A 23,947-nucleotide genomic window follows, 5' to 3' on the forward strand; every position below is an offset into this window, starting at 1 on the left:
ATAATGTGGCAACAACGCAGGAATGGGCTTCAAGTCTTCACCATGCTTGGTAAACTATGCCACCTACTGTCAGTTTTGATGTAGTATGTGAGCACTTCATGAATTAAAAGTCGCTGCACCATGTGATGTGACTCATTTTTTGAAAGAGAAGGAAACACAAAACTTATAGCATTTGATTAGATAGGTTGGGGCTCCAGTATACTTTGGATGTTGCTCCTGAAAAGCATTGTATTATGCAATATTATGAAATATTAGAAATACATATCTTTATAAGACAGTACAGTTGAACAGAACCACAAATTAACTTATATATTAAATCAAAACATATTTAAAACAACTAATCGTTTCTACCTTTTATAACAAATTATATATATGTTAAATTCTGCAACGTGTTAGTTACTTTGTCCGGTCATCACACAGCTGACAATATAAAGATGTGATGTTGCCATCTACTGGCTAATGTTGGCATCACCTGCAGTTGTAGCTGCATGTGACATGTCATTTACACCGTCACATATCCGTGTCACTGTCTGACACAAAGCAGCTGCCAAGTCGTTTTACCGGATAATAATAAATCAACTTGCGGGCAGCATTTTAACACATTAGTTACTTAACACATCAACTAAAAATATAATTAATTAACTGAATTATCTGAATTACAGCCCCTACAACCGCCTGGCAGTCTGCTGAGATGATAAATTGTAATTTTAATAAATGTCTTGCCCTGTTAGTGTTGAACCATTGTGTTTGTCAACTTGCATGTCACTGCTATGAAGTGTGTGTGCGCGCATGTGTGTGGTCCGTTATTTTCCGGGTTGTGCTCATTGCAAACGGTAGTTGCTCTGCTGCAGCCGCCAGCTGACACTTGTACCGGAGGAGGTGAGGTCAAATTTGACTGACTCTCTCTCTCTCTTTCCCTCTCCCCCTCTCGCTCCCACTCTCTCTCTCTCTGTCTGTCCGCGAGAGAGGCTGCTAACTAGCGCATCATCATCATCATCATGGCGGATCAAGGCGAATCTCCTGCTCCTGTCCACCACCCGCAACCAGCGCTGACAACCAGCTGGCCAATTACCAGGGAGTCGTACGAGCTGCAGGAAGTCATAGGTTAGTACCCGGAGATGTGATGAATGCTGTGTATTATCACGGAAAGGCATGCCACGGCGGGTTATCAGCTGGGAATGACGACGAGGGCCTACCGGCTTTTTCGTGTGCGGTAGCCTCCTGCAATGCTTTGCAATGCGGATGTTAAACAGGCACATTTAGAGACTACCGGTCTACAGCAGATGTGTTTGTGACTCAGACGAAGCCGAATCAGTTGAAATGCAGGCTACTGCGCGGGGTTGAAAATGTCACAGTCCGTAAGTGCGTTTTCAGTGGCTCTGATAGTAGAGATATACTCCAGCGATGCCATGTTATGGCACGTGTCCAGTTTATCAGACATTACTAAAATCACAGATGCTGTGACTGTGTAAAGACCGCACTGAGTTCTGTTAGCAGTGTTATTTGTCATGGCTCGTAGCCAGACTGTAAAAGCCTGTCACCACATCTTGTTATACAATATACCATTATAACCATAAACTATTTTTAATATTAACGATGATAATTAGAATAATGTCAATATAGGCTTTGCAAAATTATAGTCACTGAACTTGCCTTAGATAGTAAGTGACTCACTCACTCCATTAGGACTGCAACTAACCATTATTTTCATTATTAATTAATCTGTTGATTTTTTTCTCCATTAATCATTTAGTCATCATATAGATAAGATAGATGATGTTTTAAGATCTACCTATAATGTATCACCAACAATTCACAAGTTAGAAACTCATAAAGAGCTTAAATAATGATCCAATTACTGAATTCATAGGTGACTGGTTTTCCATTGATCAACTCACAAATTAATTTATTGACAAATTGTTTTAGCACTAACTCCCACTACTATCAAAGGCAATGAACTTGTTAAACATTGTTGATATAAGTCTAAATTACAACATATAGACTGTGGGTGTATTGTGCATGGTATTATCATGATTAACCATGTGGGTATGTGTTTTGTTATTCTATCACCATGAATACTGTCAATATGTCAGATTTTCTTTTGCTAGGACATCTAAAAACATTAACTTTCCCAGCATTTGGGAAGTTATAAATCTCAAATGTACTGAAAGTCACAAAGGGAAGTTTCCTGAATATTTTTGGCAAACGCCTATACTGTGTAGATGAGCTGACAAGTCATATCATTACTGATAAGAAATAGCCCAACAGCTGTGTGCTGCTAACTGATGAGTTAGTGTGACCCCCTTTCTGCTCTCATAATCATCTGGTAAACAGTCAGATCTTTTCTACTTCTCCTTATCTGCCAATAGCAGTTGGCAAGCAGTATGCTCTCTGTCACAGCTTCTTGGTGTGAACAACTTCTCTACTCCACTGTAGCCTGTTTTGCAATGAACCAAGTAAACAACCCACTTAAAGTCATAGTGTTTGTCTCATGTCTCAGCCAGCACACATGAAAGATAAATACCATAACATACATACAGTACAGAAGCATGAGGAACACTTGGATGGTTAAAAAAGGTCAGAAAGTCACAGACTGATGCTGAATTTAAGAGTTATATTCCATCTGTGTGGTCTGTGTGTGTCCCCTTTGCTCCTACTCTACTTTGTCATTTCTCTGTTACGGCTGTGATCCCAGGCAGCGGGGCCACAGCTGTGGTGCAGGCAGCCCTCTGTACCCCCAGACAGGAGCGTGTGGCCATAAAGAGAATCAACCTGGAAAAATGCCAGACCAGCATGGATGAGCTATTGGTGAGTACAATAAATACGGGCTATTTTTTCCACGTGTGTGCACGGTGCTTTTGCCTCTCTCCCTAATGCCTTACTTTGCTTCTAATCCATATTATTATTGTTCTTTTTAATCAGAAAAATCTTATATTTATCAATGCACTTTTTGGGTATTAATATTGTATCACTTTGAGTATATAAATATACTGACTTTCCTGTTGAAATCGTAACTGAAGTTATGAATCAAAATGAAATGTCCTATTTGTCATTTCTCTCTCACAATAGAAAGAAATTCAAGCAATGAGCCAGTGCAACCATCCAAATATTGTGACCTACTACACCTCCTTTGTTGTAAAGGACGAACTTTGGTTAGTCATGAAACTTCTGAGTGGAGGTAAGCTTCACCCTCTGAGCCACATGGAACTAAATCCTGCCTCTGGCTTAATAACACGTGAATGCTCAGCCAGTGTGTTCACGATACACTGTAAATGCCCTTTTTCATGTTTGTGATTTGATCTGCAGATAACTAGATAACATCTGCCTGGATTATAACTAACTTTTACCATAACTGTCTAATGCAAAGTCATACATAATATATTGCATAAAATAATCAAGCAGAGCATGTTTATGAGCATTTCAGACACTTTCAGGCTGGCTCAGTCTGATGATATTCTTCTGCACAACCTTATGATTGAAACTGCAGCAGTGATGTTAGTATATTGTACTGCCAATCATGATTTACTTTTTAAGGGACAACTAACAATTATCAGACACAACTAAATTGCGCCTGGTTGTAGATATTGATCATGCTATTGACTCAGTGGAACCCTGGACAGCTGATTTGTATTATGCCTATAAAATGTGCACAATAAACAGATTGTTTTTGTTTTTCTGTGGTGTCTTTTCTAGGTTCCATGCTAGATATAATTAAGCACACAAGCAAAGAAGAGGATAAAAATCGAGCTCTAGATGAGCCTATTATTGCTACTATATTAAAAGAAGTGCTAGAGGGCCTGGACTATCTTCACAGAAATGGACAGATTCACAGGTAATACACAGGCTTTCTGTTGTGATTTTAGTTTTTGATTTGCTATTATAAGAATTCAGAAACTCACTATAAGAGAACTCACTATAATAGTGTAACATTCCCCGAATTAGAGAATTAAACAAATGGTGAAAGAAAATTGAAAATTAAAGTCATTAATGCAATTGTATTTATGACAACAGTTGTGTTCGGTAAACTTCCTGGATTTGAAGGTCACTGAGATCCGTCCCCTTGGGCAATGATCCAGATGGTGGTGGGCTGTAGGACTCATTCATGCGAATGGAAGAATCAATGCTGGTCCACATGACTTTGATGTTTGACTCTTTGTGTTTTTGTTGACCCCAGGGATGTGAAAGCTGGGAACATACTGCTAGGAGAAGATGGATCTGTTCAGATTGCAGGTGTGTTGAACATGGTACTACTGTTGTATTATTACATTCTTGTTTTTCTTGAGTTTAAAATTAAAACTCTATATCTGCTTATTCAGTCTTTACATTGAAACTGGCAGCTATTTTAAGCAAGTAGATCAGTTTTGTTTAATGGTAGGGATTAACTACTGCCCTTTAAGAAAATAATTAATTTACAGAACTGAACAAATCAAGGATGCAACTGTATAAAGAAAATAAAAAAGCGCATTGATTTTTTTACATCTGGTTTTGCAGCCACAGTTTTTTTGTACATGGTACATTTGTACATTTGTACATTTGTACATTGTACCATGGTGTCTGATAACAAACTAGCCTTTTTCACATTTTGACATGTCACAATAGGAAAATCAGATGTAAACGATACAATCAATGATGTTACCTATTTAAAAAGATTTATTGACCAGTGAAACCAGATGCAAACAAGTAAAGTATAACCCCTCAATTACTAAATTAGCTGAATTGATTGTTTTACATGTCCATACTAGATTTTATTCTGGTGCAAGTGCCGTTGATGGTGGCTTTTGTGACCATTTAATCTCTGTTTTTTTGACACTTCCAGTAACTCTTTTTTTTTTTTTTTTTTTTTTTTTACCAAATTGGAGATGTCAGAATCGCCTGGTATCCTCAACTCAGAATTTCATGTCCCAACAAAAGGTTTTTCTGATTTGGCTGCTTGTAACTATAGTTATAGTATTGAACTGTATGACATGAATGTACAAGTCGAAATGTTTACTGTGAAAAAAGGTATAACAATCTATTATCTAACCCAAAGGTTAAACTAGATAGTACACAAATAGACTGAAATGTATTGTTTTGACCAATAGTAGCAGAGATGCTTCACTCCCATTATTAAAATGTAAATTATTTTATTTTTAGTTTTACAATATTTGCCTTCATCCTGCAGTTCTTCATTTGTCACAAAGGTGTTTGTCTGAGAATTTTAGAATAACAAAAATAAAAACCTGCATACAGATTCATTACAACATAACACAGTCATATTTCCAAATTTGTAATGGGTTTGAACCATGTATTATTTATTATTGTCTTTAAGATTTTGGAGTAAGTGCATTCCTAGCTACAGGGGGAGATATGACTAGAAACAAAGTACGAAAGACTTTTGTTGGCACACCATGCTGGATGGCACCAGAGGTGATGGAACAGGTGGGTCCATCTCTATCCATACAGCTGTAGTTACTGTTGACGTTTCTTGTTATATTTCATATATAACATAAATGTATTTGCCTGATCTTGTGAATTTGCCTCTATATGGGGCAAATACTTGCTGTAACTGTTATCATTAGTTAGTTTTATAATGCAACTTTTGTTAACCACTTAGTGCATAACATTAACATAAAGTCTCCCAGACTTAAGTGTGTTTCTGTGACATATGGATTATTTTAATTCTGGTATCCATAGGTACGAGGCTATGATTTCAAAGCAGATATATGGAGTTTTGGAATTACAGCCATAGAGTTAGCAACAGGCTCTGCACCCTATCACCGCTACCCTCCCATGAAGGTGAGTGTTTTGGATGTGTTATTTAATCTCTCTTGTGTCCTAATCACAGCTATACTTGTAGCTTTCACCAGCACTAGCCAAGGAAAGAACAAAGCAATGTCCATTAACTGATTGGCTTACTAAACTTTCCCCTAAACCAACTTGTTTCTATGAAGTTTCATCATTAGTGAGAAAAACATTTTGACTTTCTTCTTTGCTTTTGATGTAATTGGGAAACTGAACAACTAATAAAAAGTCAACCTTTTATCTGAAGGAACCTGTTGCTTTCTTTTAAAGTTTCCTGCTTTGAGTTTCTTTTCCTCATTTCCAGTATTTGGGTTATGTGGGTGGTTCTGACCGTTTTTTTCCCCATTTTTTCAGGTTTTAATGCTTACCCTACAGAATGATCCACCCACACTGGAGACAGGTGTAGAGGATAAGGAAATGCTAAAAAAATATGGCAAATCATTTAGAAAGCTAATAACTATGTGCCTTCAGAAGGATCCTGCCAAAAGGTTAGCCCCTCTTTCCATATATCAACCAAATATTTCAGTGAGGAGAGCTGATGCAATTTGTGATCAATAAAAAGCACCCGGTTAACATTCAGTGACTGCTGTGTTGTGATGTATTTTCTGACAGCTGTACTTTTCTTTACCTCTAGGCCTACAGCTGCAGAGCTTTTGAAGTGTAAATTCTTCCAGAAGGCCAAGGTATTTGTTTCATCTTAAATATTTGACTCACCATCCTTGTTTGGTTTTCTTATTGGTGCTGTGTTTGTGTTATGCCTTGTATCTAAATGTTCTTATTAGTTTCCATCCATCCATCCATATTTCCGCTTATCTTAGGTTGGGTTGTGGTGTTTTTTAAATTATTTTGTTATGGTTATATGTACTTAGACATATAACAACATACAGTACAAAAAGTCCACAAGGACATTTATTTATTTATTTTTAAATAAAATAAATGAAATAAAGACAGTGGAAAAAGGTTATCTGAAATTGATTCTTCTGTAACACAGTGACTACAACTGCCTGGACATTTTATAGTTAAATGCAGTATTTTCAACAATTTAACATAATGACTTTGTAAAAGTGCCAGTTCAGAGGTAGGAGAAGCTGTACAACAGCTGTTCTGAGTATATACAATGCGAAATAGAGTAATTATTTGTATAATCAGTTAGCATAGTTTGTGCAATATTAATTTTAGGAATTTGATTCAGGAGGACCACGTGCTAGAACCTCACTGTATTGTTTGCATTTAAACTGGTTTAGTCACTGGTCTACCCTTTAACATTTTAAAAAGATAACCTTCACCTTCAGCTTTCATACAGCTATTGTATTTCAACCAACAAAGCTCTGAGGGCTATCATTTAAAAACACAGTGCATGAGATCTTTGTGATTCATTATCAGATGATTTTGATCAATTCAATCAGTTTACTAGGTTTATTAATGAGATTTTCATTTTTCTCTTGCAGAACAAAGAATATCTGGTTGAAAAGCTTTTGTGTCGTGCACCAAAGATTTCCCAGAGAGCCAAGAAGGTATTTTTACACAAACATTCCCTGTAAAATAACTCAGTTATTGACTAAACATTAACAAATTATGGCAGAGGGCTGGGATTGACTGAAGTATCTCTTTCCAACAGAGTGTTGCATTTACAGTAAACACAAGCTATGCACTCTGACTTTCTTCAGCACCTCAAACGCATCGGGCCCAAACTGTTGTGTATGTTATGTAAAAATATGGGCCACTGCAGTGTCAAATGGTATAGGTGCACTGTTGTCTTGTGTCACTGACTCCTGGTCCAGCTCTCCACATGTGGCACATGACAGACAAACAGGATTAAATGAATTGTTAACATTAGGTAACAGACAGGAGCACATTATTGTTCAGTTTGCTTGCTCAGTTGCCCCCACTTAATTAGGAGGAAGTGCAGTTTTCAGGCACAGCTGATATTGGCTGCACATAACACTCAGCCTGGATGGCCAGGACAGAAATGAGAACAGAGGGCCATTGCCAAAAGGCAAAGTGGATGAGTGCAGGGGTGGAAATTCACTGACATGGTTAGGAGTAAATGGAGGGCATAGTGGATAGCAGGGCTGTTACTGTGTATGACGTTAACACTACGCACAAACAGGGCAGGGTGTCAATAAAGAGGGAGGTAACTATGTTGGGACTGACATTACTGTGGTAACTATAAGCATCTTAAGCAGTCACACCTATGCAGCCTACAATTTTCCAGTTTAGACTGTACTTAGAGTCAACTCCAACACAAATTATGCAAGATTGGATCTAAAATGAACTACATTATTTATGATTTGCACAGCAAGACCTTTTCCAAGTGATTAATATTCAAGCAAATGATGGAACTTTGTGAAATGTACTGTGAAATGTGTCATCGTATGTGTTTTTACGTGTGGAGTGGTGTTAAAAATAGACAGCATGCAGTGTATACGTCCAGGAAATGTCTGATTCACTTGATACTGTCAGTGGATGAAATGCATGAGCCACAGAGCCAGTGACCTTGGCAATTTTTGCTGATTTGACCTACAGAGTCATCTACATTATACACTCAGCAAACATTACACAAAGCTTGCAGAGACAAGCAATACTGCAGAAATATGAACAGAGTGGCCTCGCTCTCCTAAGATTTTTTTCGCAGTTTATTCCCAAACCCTTCTAGTTTTTCTCCTCTTTATATACAACCACCTCACATCTCTTGGCTTCTGTGACTTACATAGTTTTCTTTTGCCCTTCTGCAGCTCTGTTCCTTGGTGTTCTTGTTCTGTATCTGTAGTGTTTCCTGTCTGGTAGTCTGTGGTCATGGTAAACACATGCATTTCTGCTCCCAGGAGACAAGCACTTCTGGGGTTTAAGAAAGGAAATTTAAAGCCAAACAGCAAGTACAAAGCCTTACTCCTTAAATGGGTCTTTAAAAGGACATAACTCCTCCTTGAAAATACTCCAGTGAATGAAAAGGAGATGGCAGATCCTCTAGTCAGCTGTCACCAATAAAGTAATTGTAAATAAATTTTTTATCTAAAGAAAAGAGGGGGAAACTCAGGAATAATTTCCTGAAAAAGAAGGATGTTAAGATTAGAGAAATTGCTTATTAAAGACCTGAGAAATATGGATTTGTCAAGGCTTTTGTTATATTTGAAATATGAATGTAAAAACGAGATTACATGCAGAGTCATTCAGTATAAACAGTAGGTACATGTGAGTTGAGCAACCAGCAGAGGGCACCCTGACACCCACAATCAAGCTTCTGAATGAGAAAATTGGAAGCTTTTTATTGTTGAAAGATTAGACATTAGTGGCTTACAACCAGTGTGGTGATTTGGTCTGATTGATTTATTATATAATAAAAATTGATATTGATTGATATAGTTAAAATGTGTGGTCCACGGCGTAACTGATGATTGAGTTCTGCATGGATGTTTTCTGAAGCCTGATTTGAAGAAACAGGGTATTTTACCCAAATGTGCACATTCTTTCACATGCTTATGTTATAATGCATCTGTTCACATTCACAAATACTCATGTACATTTGCAGTGGGTGATTCTGTCAGCTGTGTCCTGTATTAGCATTTATGTCTATGTGTTCATGTAAGTCGGGTGATCATGTATGGCTGCAGAGTGCATTGATTTGTATCTGTTTTGCTCAAGGACCCTGAACAGAAGTGGGGGAGCCTTGGTTCTATGTCAGGTTTGGAAAATAAACCCGACACCACCCGAAGGGTAGTGCTTCTTTAACTTTGACCTTGTCTAGAGATGAGGAGAACCCCGGTGGTAGTGGCTTACAGTTTTGTGTGCTGTCTCCTCTGTAACACTGTGGTGCTCTCATATCTTACCTCACACTGCTAGACTAGTCATGTGTTGCTTGTCTTACGCGCTCTTTCAGGCTGTTGAAGTGCAACAAAATACAGGCTTCACCAATAACTGCTAAACTCATCTGCTTTGTTATTCTGATTACATTTGCAATTATATTACTACTGGTATTTAACCAAGTTTAAATTGTATTGGATATCCCTCTTATGTTGCCTTTCCATTTGATTTACAGAGTCTTCCCTTGTACTGTGCTCATTGTGCTGTACCCAGGCTGTGCCTACTAAACTATTACTTTGATTACTGTAAGCCAGCGTACTATGTATCGATAAAGTTGTGATGACATTCGTACCAGAAAACTAAAATTTCCAACCTCTAGTTCCAACATTTTGACCTGCAAGATCTGCATCTGGTAAACACGTCCACTAAAGATTTTTGTATAAATGTATGTGTACGTTGTTTTTTGCTGATTAAAATCAAACATAGTATAATGATATAATGTGTCTCAAAATTATAATTGTTCATGTAAGACATTTCAAGCAATACTTAACTCTTAAGTGAGTCAATATAATGTTAAAAAATCTTGTAACAAAAGGACCTTTCATTAACTGAGCATATTTTTTGTCATAGTGGCAGCAATACACTGCTGTACCAGATGTATTCAACGGGCCAAGTGACTTGAATGTGTTTTTTTTTCTTTTTTTTTTTTTTTTTTTTTTTTTTACATGTGCTTTTCATTGCAGCCAACACATGTCAGCTCATCACAAGAAGTTCAGTACTCCAAAAACTTTGAGAACCACTGCTCTGATCCAAAGACTAAACTAAACTAATTGATTCGTGGGTAGAGCACAATGTACATACATGTCCATTAGAAAAGCTATCAATGATGCTGTTAATTTTTAATGTGCTGGCTTTGTGTTGTCGTGGTCCAGGTAAGGAGAGTCCCAGGCTCCAGTGGTCACCTGCACAAGACAGAGGATGGAGACTGGGAGTGGAGCGATGACGAGCTGGACGAGGGCAGTGAGGAGGGCAAAGCAGCGGTGAATCAGGGCAGGGTAGGTGAGACTCCACAAAGACCTGCCTCAGCAGCATATATTCTTTCATATTTGGTCTTCATATTCATCTTCAAATGCATATGAGTGTACCAGTAACCAATTTTGTAACACATGTTCAAGATTGATTTTTAGATTACACTTTTCTTAAAAAATGACAATTGGCATGAATATTTTAGTTTAGAATTATTAAGGTGTCATTTTTGTTGCATATCATGTCTAACCTGTAAACCAATCCGTTATGTAATTTCCCTGCTGCCTTTGACCCTGCACATTCATTCCTTCCCTGATCAGTTAGTTTTTTGGATAGCAGATGGCTTATCTCTCAGAGAGCCTGTCATGAGGTCGTGGTAATGAGCTGGAAGATAGCTGCAAGGATTTGAGGCAGGAGGAAGTAGACTGCTATGATCAAAGGGCTCTTTGATAAAGATACCCCACTTTAATGTATGATGCAATAAATAATATGTTACCAAAAGTAATGATTTAAGAAATAAGTTGTCGCTGATAGTATTTTTACAAGGATGTTTCCTTTCAATGATCTCAGGCTTGTTAATTCTCAGCAGCTGTGCTGTTTTCTTCATAAAAGTAAAAAATAGGTTTGGACAAATGGACGGATGAACAGACATGGAGTCTTTGAAAACTGAAAAGTGGATGAGGAGTCTATATTATATGTTTCTTTGTCTTTGAGAAACTGAAAAAGGAAAGAAATCATTTAATTGTGTTATACCTATGAATATGAAAATGTAAATGTGTGTTTGATTTTTCCCTCCAGTCACGAAGGGTCAAAGATGAGGCCAAAAATGTAAGTTAGTTCTTCCTCTCATACACTAATATTAACATACAATTAGAATTATGAATCTTGTCTTGTGTTTTGGTAAAGTGAGAAGTTGCCATAGAGACACAGGCTTTATCCTCTCTGCTGCTGTACAATTTGATAAGTTGGCAGAGGGGCATTTCTGGAAATGCAATTAACTGGCCTACTTTGGTTGAAGCTTGTGTAAGAATCATGAACTCAATTATGAATGTTTACTTCACCGCACACAATCTTTATGCAGTTTAATCAAAACAGCCAAGCACCTGTTTTAACCTGTGTGTCGAAGCCAGAAAATGTCTCCTCATCGATGGTTCTGAATTGACTTTACAGTGTTTTCTTTATAAAGATGAACTCTTTGATATTTACCAAGGACTGTAATAACATTTGAGCAATTATTCCTCTCATTTTGTTCCTCCTAGAATGAGGAGAATGCCAACAATGTTCCTATTGAAGGTTTATCTATTCAGCATCCCCAGGTGAGGGATTCAGTAGCAGCACTAATTTGTCACGATTCAATGACCTTGATGCCAAATTGATTGTCTGTGTGTTTGTGTACGTTTACTTCATGTGCATTCTACATGTGTGTGTCTGTTTGTGCGCATGTCTGTAGACGAGTGTGTGTGTGCACATGTGAATGTTGGTCTCTGGGTGGGATGCTTTCAGCAGTAATAACTCACAGTAAATGGCTCTCTGCCTGACAGTGCCAGCTCATAGCCTGGGTGTATCTCATCTAAAGACTCACTGCCTTTGTAACCCATTTTCTAAGGCTATTGTCATTTTGAAAATGAGCCAAAGCAGTTTGAGGTGTAGTCTGTAGTGCCTCTGTCAGGAATTAACTCTGACAGCTACTCAGCAGTCATTTCTTACCCCTAAAATCCTATTTTGCTGTAGAATAAGCCTATTTATAATATGGTATTGATAATATCAGTAGATCCTTGTACAGCACACCTTTATGTTTTGTTCCTTTTCTTTTCCCTTACAACTTTTCCTGTAGCTTCAATAAACTGAAAACATTTTTCAGAAAAAAATACCTGTGGTGTGTGTGTTCAGTAAATACACACATGGTTTATTTTTTCTAACTATATGGTCATATTTTTTTGTCAGATCTTTAAATCTATTTGTGCATGCCTCTTCACCAGATGCTTTTTTCATGCAGGTTGAACCGTATGAGGATACACCATACATTCAAGGTGCTGTGAACATGGTACTACGGCTAAGGTGAGACTGATGTTTTCAGATAATTTCAGATAAGGCTTGGATCTCTCAAGTCAGCATGAGCTTAAAAAGCAGTTTGGAAATCTTTCTGCAAAAGCAGAAATTCAGAGCTAATTTTACAGATTACAGCTACATTGCTGGATTCATCATCACTTAACACTTTCTGCTTAACATGCTGTCTATTAATAGGCATAATGATCTCTGCCTGCTGCAGAAGGAATCTGGCTTTGCCACCATGGATCCTTTCGATCTCACTTTGTCATAGGGAGTAGAGTGTTACACTCCATTGGTTCTCTGGCTGTGCTCTACAATCTGCTTCTCCCGCTTAGACTGTTTGCACTTGTAGCACCCCTGCCTCTGGCAGTGTTATTCCAGACATTGCTGTTTATGAACATATTACAATGACAAAGTGGAGACTTGTGATTCAGCTTCAGAACGACCACATAGATACTTCCTGTTTGAAAACAGCTAGCTCCTGTTCACATTAATGTTATCAGGGGATGCATGGCAAGTGCTCAGTGTACAGGTACATTATTTAAATATAGTTTACTTTCTCTTACTGTTACTCAGTATGCAAACACAGAAAGAGAGAAGGCATTTTAAGAGACAGACAATGGAGCATATCTGGACAGTTGAAAGTCTGCCTGTAGCTCCCTGATGAGCTGGTTGCAGAGCACGCTCTTGGTTGAACAGACATCTGAAGGTCCCTCCCCAGGCGTCCAGCATAGCACAGAAAGCCATTTTATTCTGTGCTTACTTACAAAACAGTGGTCTGGACACAACAGGAGACGGCCAACTGTTTGGTGGCTGGTGAAAAATCATTATTCTAACCTGGGAGTGAAAATGAATAGAGAGCACTTTGATGGTTTGGGCTTTTTCAGTTCTTCAGTTTCACAATTTGTACATGGGGTTTACTGATGTCTGTTTGATCTGTGGATTTTCTAGCTCAAACTCAACAAACAGATTAAATCTCGTTATCAGCAATCATGTCATCAGCAATACAGTTACAACATATGTAGACTTCTGCTGCAGCTCCTGTTAAGTCGAAAAAATACTGTTATCCTGGTAACCTCAGAACAAGTTTGTAGGAATGTGTCGAAGAAGAGTCATGCAGCAAGTGAATTAATTTCCTTTACAGAGAAATGTTTTTCGCTGCATTTAATATGATTGCAGCATTAGGCAGGTCATCCTTATGGTTTGTCAGCTACAATATTCAGAATTAAAGATACAGACATGTGATGGATGCCTTCTTAGATCTAAGTCCAAAAGCTTAATGACATTTTTTCACAGAAATTTAAGGCTTTAAAATGCTCTCACGTGCCCTTGTGGATTGCCAAGACTGTTCACTATACCCTCTTCTTTGACATGCCTCTCAGTATTAAATGGGGGATGTGTTGATGATGGGATTTTTGTATTAAGTTTTATATTTTCTAAACTATAAAAGATATACTTGACAGAACATTACATTATATCTGATGTAGCAGCAAGATACAAGAAACTATTTGAAAGGTTGAATAACATCAAGCCCCTCTTTGTGTACAATTTATCCTTCAAATGCATAAACCAAATCTCTCCATCTCCAACAGCAGGTGTTACGCTGACAGAGAATCAGTAATTTCAGGAGGGTTTTGCTATGGTTTGAATTTGAATTTTGGGATATGGGATAGGGAACAGGCTCTGAGCAATTTGTTCCTAACTGAGAAGATGTTTCTTTAAGAGACTTTTGACTCTTTTTAGTGTAGAGAAGGATTTGGCTGGTATGTTTTAAAGTGAATCAGAAGATATTATTAGATGAGAGACTGCGTTCATATTTTGGGATTTTCTTTGGCTATGTTCCTATGTTTTGGAGGCAGAAAAAGAGATATTTATGGTCCTCAGAAACAGTATGAGACCTGCATAAGAAGCAGTGTACTTAAGTAAGGTGATTCAATAAGGAATTTATCTGGAATATTAATGTAAAGTAGATATTATGTAAATTTGTGGCAATTGTTGTTTGTTTAAACTTAAAAAACGGCTTTGTTTTTTTTAGAAGGGCATCTATAACTGAATTATCAATGAGGTTTTCTTATATTATATAACTAACAGCTTTGGTGCTCAGCTTGTTTGAAACCACTCAAAACAATTTTGATTCAAATTTGCCATCTTCACTGACATCAATCTGATCCATGGCTTGCTACTCAACCAAATAATTTGAAGCTGGCTTGCTAAAATGAATAATCGAGTAGTTTTTTGTTAGTCCTCGCTGTCAAGAAGATGCGCTGAGTGAAAAAAACAAAAAAACTTATACAATATTGCACTTTTATCTGACAGTTTATAAAAGTTCAATGATTTTAAAATAGCGAATCCATGAATGTAATTGCATTTGAGAGAACAAAATAAACAGCTAATTGGTCTCCACTCTCAGCTAATAAAGGAGTTAGAGCTGATTAGCATGAGTTTATGGTAATATGATCCCCTCAGTGGCAGTGATGGGGAAAAAGCAGCAGCATGATTGGATTTTTGTCAACATTTTGCTTGGAACTCGTTCAATCTTTCTTTTTTAATTTGTTTTTTATTTTGAACAAAGACACTGAGGTCTCTTGTGAATAGCATTGTCAGCAGTTTAAAGGGGAAGTTAAGACTTGCATAATATGCTTGGCTGTTGGTACAATGTCATTGGAGCTTAAAAAGCCAAAATAGCACAGATGCAAATTGATTTTACTGAGCCAGAGTCCAGAGGTGACATTTCCATGTGTTTTTTTTTTTTCTTCAAAGTTCTTGCTCATAAAGGGCAACTAGAAACAGACAAATGTCAGGATAGCTTCTGAAATATCCTATGAAATTTTAGCATCAATATATGCCTTTGATATCACTCAAGTTTATAAAGAGATGCTTTGAAGCCTGATCTTGGGTTTACTGCCTTCTGCCATCTTATTAGGTTTTTTTTTTTTTTTTGGTAGCCAGTTAAGTCATACTTTTGGCAGATCCAGTCCTCCTCCGCACAGGCATCTAAACCAACCCGTAGGTATCACTAGTCTGTCACTGGTTCTCATCCTTTGGCTTATTATCACCTCTGCCAAGGAGGTTATGTTTTCACTCGTGTCTGTTAGTTTGCTTGTCAGCAGGATTACACAAAAAGTACCCAACCGATTTGCTTGTGGAGGGACAGGCCGGGGAAGAAGCGATTAAATTTTGGTGTGAATCTGTTCAAGGGGCAGATCCAGGAATTTTTGTCAATTTTACCACTTTCCTTTTTGACATTTTTGTTATTTTGTTACTTGATGTAATAACTTGATGTAAAAAAACAGACATATTTATGGTGTTGAGATCAATGAGTTTGGACACTTTAGTGCAGATCCAGAAAATAGTTCAGGTAATTCCTTTTTCCTTTTATTTTTCTATTATACTGTAAGAGCTTGACAGACATGTAGGATTGTTTGGCCTTGGTGGAGGTATGTGCTTTCCTGAATGCCATTCTAGTATATTTTTAGGCTTTAGACTTTTAGCTGGACAATACAAGCAATCTGAGGATGTCACCTTCAGCTCTGAGAAACTGTGACAGACAATTTTCACAATTTTCTGATATTTATATTGTCAAAATTAATAAACATCTAATGTAAAAGAAAATAAACAGATGAACCAATTTAAGATAATTAGCCAATGTTTTATTTTGCAGTCCCCTAATTTAAAAAAAAAAAAAACATCCAAGGAAGTTGCCTTGAAAGAAAAACTCAATTGAAACCCAAGGAAACATTCATTGAGTAGTAATTTAATATTCTAAATTCCACATAATTTTCCACATTTGTTGATTGTATGTTTCTGGGTTGACCGGGTGTGCATTGAGTAAAAGACACCTTAGGGTACACAAGAAATAAGTTAGAATTAATTACTCAAAAGTCTGCAGTCTGAACACTATTTTGATTTCCCTCTAATTAATATCAAATAACAAAGGTTTCCTCAGGAAACCTCTCAGAAATTATTAGAAAGATACATCATGCAGGTTTAGTTATATTTGACATTTTTACCAGTGCTGTACAATTGTGTGAAAGCTGGACCTCATATTTAATTACTGAATAGAAGTGACTGCCTGAACTCCTTCTTTCTTTATGTGCATTCAGTCACATTAATCATCCCTGACCTGTTTTATTAGTATGTTAGCCTGCCTGCCAGTGTGACATAAAATGTAGAATAAACCTATGCAGTGTCAACACAGTAGGACAAGTGTTTCTTGGCCTTGGTCTCATCATGTGTTGAATTTTCTGATATATTAATTTTTTTCTCCTTCTTTTTTTTTTTTTTACTTGAAAATAGCACTCTGCTGTCAGTAACCTCAGTGATAGGGCTGTACTGACAAACACTGAAATCATTTATAATGGATTGCCCTAGAGATTGGTCCACCAGTCGCCATTACATTTGAAATGTTCATTAAGCCTCTGCCTAAAATCACAGACCTGTCTTTAGTAGTGGAAAAGCAGTCTGTCAAAATAATGTGTCATAAACCTGCCATTGTCTGGTGGGATTATACATCTCACATGGGCACATTAGCTCACAATGTGTCAAAAAGAAATAGGGTATTGGTGGGTGAAATGCTAATTTTAATGCTGTTGATCTGTGAAAACATTAAATCTTCAGAGCAGTATGTTAACTCTCACGTCATGACAGTCTACTATATACAGCTCATTCCACATGGTTTCGATGTAGTCTGTCAGAATGCTTTCTAAACACCCACGTGGTTTATCTATGGGGAGGACATATTTTAGGCATATTTTATTTGGGCACAGTTATGATCCTCTGACATACGTGTTGCCTTGACAGCCTTGGCAACGTGTCCCCTTTGCTTCCACTACTGGGAATGGAGATGTTGTTTAAGTCCATCTGCTCTACCAGAATTTTTTTTTTCCCTTTTCAGCTATAAATCTCTGAAAACATAAAGTCAAGCTGACTCATACCCAAGTGATGTTAAATCCCCACTCCTTCCATTTTGTATAGTCTTGCCACTAACAAATTCATTGCAGATATGTCTTTAGTTGTGTATGTGTTGGCTCTCATCTGAAATAGTGCGTTGCTGGCTGTGTTACTCATTTAACCAGACTACAGACCAAATGAATCTTCTCCTGCCTTAGTTCTTTTGGGGGGTACCGCTGCCATGTCCTGCCTTTATCAGAAACCAGAGTTCCCAGTTTCCAAACACAGAATTTAAACAGGCACATATCTCAGTATGTGACAATCATAGTCACTCAAAGCATCTTTTCAAAGTAAAACAAAATTCAATCCAATATAACTTTGTGTTACTTGGGTAAAGGTTATTTACATTTATAGTTTCCTGCCTCCAACTTTACTGTTTGTTTTAATCACACCACTTTCATTCTTTTCATTTAAAAAGCTCTAAAACCCACTGTACGCTACCTGATCAGTATCGAGCAACAGACAAAGTTAGCGACCAGCTGGTGAACATAGTGGATCATTGAGCAGTTAAAGAGCCAGATATTTCCCTCAGGAGTCGGAGGAGAGCAAAACAGAGCTGAAAGGAGAGGGAATATTGGACTAGTGTTTGACAGGTTGCTATTCCAAATGAATGCTAATGTTGCTGCCTGATGGGTGCTGCCTGTTTGTTAACATGTTAACCATATCAACTTTATGAGGTAATGATATGTCAGTTTTGTGTTTGGCTTGTTTCTTCTACCTCCAAGTGGCAATTGCAGGTTTAAGGACAACAATTTCACACTCATTTTCATCCAGGTTTGACAAGCTCACTGATGTGCTCTCACAGTGTTAACATGCCAGCTGTGCCGGTTGTCCACCTTATCATCACTTCCCCTGCTCCAAGTTATTTTCATGTCTGCAGACAACGCTGGTCTCCTGCTTGTTTTCCTGATGTTCTGCTACTCACCTATTTCCCCTTCCTTTTGCAAGGGAGATGCAACAAATTTAAATCTGACATGTCGGGTACTACTTGCACAGTCACACCCACTTGTCTCTCCTTACAGGAACTCTAGAAAGGAGCTGAATGACATCCGGTTTGAATTCACTCCTGGGCGAGGTAAGAGCTCAGCCTAAATTGATTTGAATGGGCTATTCCTTTTCTGATAACATCTTCGGGCTCAGTGAATTGTGCATGTGTGTAATGGATGATGGCAGTGAATGGGAGTGCTCATGGCAGTATCTAATTCAATATCTAACACAATTACCCGGTAAGTGGAATGTTACAGGTCCAATATTTGTCATGTTATTCCCTCACAAGACACTGCTGATGGCGTCTCCCAGGAACTGTTCTCGGCTGGTCTGGTCAACGGGCACGATGTGGTTATTGGTAATGTTACACCTCTGTATTCTTGTAAAATTGTGTTGTCTGGATACATACTTAAGTCGATTTATCATTTAACATCACAAGTGTTGATGTAATTAGAAGCATGATTATCAGAGACAGGCATTTATTTCAAGTCCATAAAACCTGACATTAGTAAAACTGTAAAAATGTAAAAATTATTTGTATTTCTTGTATACGAGGCATGGCTATTAAATAACCAGACTAATGCTGTAATACAATTTTATTGACCATAAACATTTTTCAGTGTCTTTCTCCTTCAACATACTCCCTTTCTGCATCAACACACATTCAGGTCTTCCATTGATCAAAACAGTGCAGTAGGTTTTTTTTTGGACAGTTGTCTCAGAACATCTGTCGTTCTTTTCTCAACTTCTGACACAGACTCAAAACATGTTCCTTTGAGCACAGATTTGATCTTAGGAAAAAGGAAAAAGTCACACGATGCTAGATCAGATGAATAGGGAGGGTAATCAAGCACTGTGATTTGTTTTTGGGCCAGAAACAGTTTTTCCTTTTGATCAGGAGTCAGAAGTTTTGGGACAACTTTGACACACACTTAAGTCATGTTCAAATTTTCATGCAAAACTTACCGCACTGTCTCTTTAGAGAGACCATTTCTGCTATCATCTTCAATCAGTAGCTAGCAGTGAACTAAAGACGTCACTTATTGGAAACTTACATCAATTGCGTGTGAATACCCAACCTTTAATATATAACACTTGGTGTGACTGTGAACCATGTGGTTTTACCTTCATAAGTGCAGTCTCATTATTTAATAGCCATACTTCGTATACTGCATCTAATTTGAAAATTGTCTTATATTGTAAAAGTGTTACCTGCTACAGGAACTGAACACACAAAATATTGCTTTTGAGCTGTGTTGACATGTCCTGAAATTTAATCAGCTTATTATAAATTTGTTCGTTGTTACTTTAAATATCACAGTTGCTGCCAACCTTCAGAAGATTGTAGATGACCCGACTACCTACAAAGTATTGACCTTTAAGCTGGTGAGTTTCCAGATGATTGATTGTTGACGACAACCTCCTGGGTTTGCCATCCCTGCCAGTGTCTAGCCATAAACAGCTTGTTGATGAAAGGTTCAGCGAGGAATGTGAGAGCTGGGGGTATTATAAAGTGAGAGCCACAAACAAACCAGACTATTCCTGAATGTTTTTCAATCAGTGAGACAAAGAATTTATTTAAGGCTATTCTGTTTGTGACAGAGATTTGAGACATTACTAAATGGCTGATACAACTAACAACATTATATTATGGCCCTTTCATCTATATTACATGCAACATGTATTGAATATAGATATAAAACAATCTCAGCTCAACCTCAACTTTTTGGACCCCACTATAAATTAAAAGTAGCAATAAAATTGAAATATATTTTACAGCTGAACAGCTCAGGAGAATTAGCCCCGTATCACAGATTTCCTTCATTAGTTTTTATTATTATATTGTATAATGTCTGACTGTGTCTCATGTAATATTCATGGAGATTAGTGTCACGATTTTGACAACGTCTCATCATCTCCAGTATAAACAAAATAATGAAGGTCAAACAGTTTTCAACCAACAGCAGCACTGTTTTCTTTCTGCAGGCATCACTCAGTGATGCACCTTGTTAAATCATAATTGAAACTGCTGGGTGTTTTTTTTAAATTTGTGCACTCTGCAGTGCACCACTCACTTTTATGTACAGTAATGGTTGTATGACGTCTGCTTGTGATTCAGACTCACTTTGTGACTTCATCTATAATCACAGCAGAGGAGAGGACAGATGAAGACTAATGGCATATTGTATATGTGCCACTTGAAGAGGTCACATTTTTGTGGCTATTTCCACAGCGACATTTGGGGAAAAAAAGAAAAAAAAGAAAGTATTAATGTCAGTCCTACTGGATTCGACAAAAACATGTAAATTATGTTTTATGGACCTTTCTGTAGTTGTGGGTAAACAACATCTGTGCTGGGGGTCAGAGCACTTTACAGAGTGATCTTTCTGCCATGTTTGTCCTTATCAGCAGCCACTGTGTGCTGCAGGTGGACAAATCTCTGGAGTGTCAGTGAGTGCAGCACACCATGTAGATATATGTGCATGGTTACATTTCCATATGTTAACTCTGTTTCACCGCAGGCGGTGTAAAATCTTCACTGTCGCTCAACCCTCTCTTTCTACAGTAAACGAAGAGTTACGAATGCAGTGTCACAAAACCCAGGGAGTGAGAATAATTACCCTGGCGAGGGGAACAATTTATAACATTTTATACTGGCAATTTATAGTGTGGGTGGCACTAGGGCAGCTTTATGACTTAACTGAACTATAGACTCTTTGAGCTCACAAAAACTGGCCTGTTATATTGACAGTCCCACCTTGTTGACCAGGCAGCTGCAGGGCTCTCACACCCCGAGAGAGATGGAGTGTCTGTCTCTGATCAGGTGTGAACTGCTAGAGGACGGCAGGTCAGGTCACCCATTCACACTGGCTTTTCTTGAGAATAGCTGAGTGAAAATAGAAAAAAATCTCTGGTTTTCAGTCAACACAGACAAAATGCGCACTGCTTTCAATATTTCCTCCATGAATAGCATCTGAGCAGCACAGAAATTGGGGTGAGATGTGTTGCTGGACATTTAAACTGTCGGTAAAATAAATATTGTGCTTTGCAACAGGGAGCCATTCAGCTCAGGGATTACACAATACATAGTTAACAAGGAATAGGGACACCTGAATATTAGATCCATATGTGATCTCATTCCAAAACAATGGACGTTAATATGCTGCTGTAACACCCTCCGCTCTTCTGGGACAGCTTTTCCACCAAATTTTTAAAACCCAGTTGTAGGGATTTTCTCCCATTCAGCCACGAGGGCATTAGTGATGTCAGCCACTGATACTGGGCGATAAGGCTTGGCTTGCATTCAGCATTCCAGTTCATCTCAAAGGTGTTGTGTGGGGTTAATGACAGGGCTCCGTGCAGGCCAGTCAATTTCTTCCACACCAAGCTTGGAAAACTATTTCTTTACTGACCTCAATTTGTGCACAGGGGCATCGTCATGTTGTTGCCTCAGAGTTGAAAGCACACTATTATCTAAAATATCATGGTATGCTGTAGCTTTAAGATTGTAATTGGAGCTAAGCCTAAACCATGAAAAACAGCCTCAGAACAAAGGAAAATGAAAGAATGTAGACAAGGTGTGTGCCCATAAACGTTTGGTCATGTAGTATAATTTTTTTATTTCATATTTACAAGCATGCAAAGAGATCAAGTTTACATTTTTTATTTTGTTTTCTCATTTGATCCTCCTGCACCCCAGTGATGCCCTGCTCTGACAAACTGCAGCAGCACTGGCACCAATTCTGACCTTATTAAAAAGAGATTGGGTGCTGACCAGATGTGACCAACCTACATCAATTCCTCTTTCTTTCTCCCTTGTCTTTGTAAAAATGCAACAGTGAAATCTTACAAACCTGCAACACACAGTTAACATTTGCACGAGCTTAAGTGCTATACTCAATATTTTCCATATTATCAAATGATCTTATGACTAGACGTAATTTGAAAGGGGTCACTCGTAGTGATGAACCAACTGAGAATTATTACCCCTCAGCTCTGTGGAGCTTTATAGGGACTTTCAGCTCACATATTCAAACTGAGGTGAACAAAGAGGGAATGTTGAAAATTGCCAGAAAAACGAATCCAAATATATACTAATGTTGCTCTATGTCTGCTGATATGTAAATTAATAAATTTTTGGTAACAGGTACAGCCTATTAACTTTGATAGATAATATGCCAGTGTTGTGTTTACGGCTTGTTTGTACCATCCCCCCAAACAATGTCCAAAAAGAGGTAATGTGTAATCATAGCTTCATATTAGATGACTCATCAGTGCAGACACAGTGATGTAAATAGATTTTGAAATGACAAAGGAAAAAAAACACTGCATCAGATCAGAGTTGTTGATGCAGGGAGAGTAAACTGGCATGAGTTTATCTCATCTGCACAGTGTATTCACGTGATCACCTTTTTACCCTCTATGCAGAGCAGTCCACCTGAACCTGAGTCTCATTCTCCTTAACTTAATTAACTAAGATGATAGTTAAGAAAACCACAGAATTGTCACATTGTCGCCATTTCTTTCTTTCTCCTGCTTTCATGTCTTTGTTGGTGAATTCGAATTCAAACCCAGATTGTTGTCAGACTTGTGAGAATAATGCTCAACAGGCTGAAAAAGCCTCACTTTGTGAAATGAGAAGTTCACTCACTTGCAGTATTTTCAATCGCCTGGTTAATCCAGGGTGTTACGCTACAGCTGTTGTAGAGATTTCACAGGATTAGTTTTGGTGATGGAGATCAGAGCATCAGGATGCAATCTAGTCCCCTCTGACCCTCTTGATGTCTTCCTCCTTGCTCAGGCGTCCAGCTGCGACGACACAGAGATCCCGGACGAGGTGAAGCTGATCGGCTTTGCGCAGCTAAGCGTTAGCTGATGCTCTCTTCACGCCTGAAGCAGGTGAGACAGGGGAGACAGTTCAGGGGCAGACAGACTGAGGAACACACCACCACCTCCTGCAAAACCTTCCCCAACACTCTTCCTGAAAACTTGACCACCACCCCACCCCACGTCCCGCCTCCCTTCACTCCTCCCTCACTCCTTTACACCTTCCCCTGAGGCCAAGTTCTCCCACCGCCCCGCCTTCACCTCCTTAGCGCAAACTTCCCTGCTCACTGCCCCCTCCACCTCACCCCCACACCCAGTCCCAACCTTTAACCTTAACAACATTCCACCGCCCAGCGCACAGACCGGGATCAGGATACAGCCCAGGAACCTAAAAATGTACTCAGGTGGTGAAAGAAGATGATTAAGATGTAGCTTTGAATGTTTTATTTATTTTTTATTTTACTTATTTTTGTTTTACATCTCATTACCTCTGTGTTCAGCAAAGTTCTCATTATTTATTGAAATG

The 23,947-nt window shown here is 38.2% G+C and overlaps 1 protein-coding gene across 3 annotated transcripts; it reads left to right on the forward strand.

Moving 5' to 3' along the window:
- Positions 1-766: 766 nt before the first annotated feature.
- Positions 767-23,947, forward strand: stk39 (serine threonine kinase 39). Of its 3 annotated transcripts, XM_018684740.2 has the most exons (19): positions 778-1,104; positions 2,696-2,808; positions 3,070-3,178; positions 3,694-3,832; positions 4,175-4,230; positions 5,309-5,418; positions 5,674-5,775; positions 6,136-6,269; positions 6,416-6,464; positions 7,230-7,295; positions 9,424-9,495; positions 10,515-10,637; positions 11,407-11,436; positions 11,868-11,924; positions 12,605-12,666; positions 18,630-18,682; positions 18,884-18,952; positions 19,916-19,980; positions 23,396-23,947. In XM_018684740.2, exons 1-19 carry the CDS (start codon positions 999-1,001, stop codon positions 23,468-23,470), a joined length of 1,590 nt encoding a protein of 529 aa, XP_018540256.1. In that variant the 5' UTR covers positions 778-998; the 3' UTR covers positions 23,471-23,947. The 3 variants fall into 3 exon arrangements, with proteins under 3 accessions (XP_018540258.1, XP_018540256.1, XP_018540259.1); XM_018684742.2 differs by lacking the exon at positions 11,868-11,924 and having other exon boundaries at positions 767-1,104; XM_018684743.2 differs by lacking the exon at positions 9,424-9,495 and having other exon boundaries at positions 787-1,104.

This window comes from Lates calcarifer, linkage group LG1 (genome assembly GCF_001640805.2).
Source record: "Lates calcarifer isolate ASB-BC8 linkage group LG1, TLL_Latcal_v3, whole genome shotgun sequence".
Lineage (NCBI taxonomy): Eukaryota > Metazoa > Chordata > Actinopteri > Centropomidae > Lates > Lates calcarifer.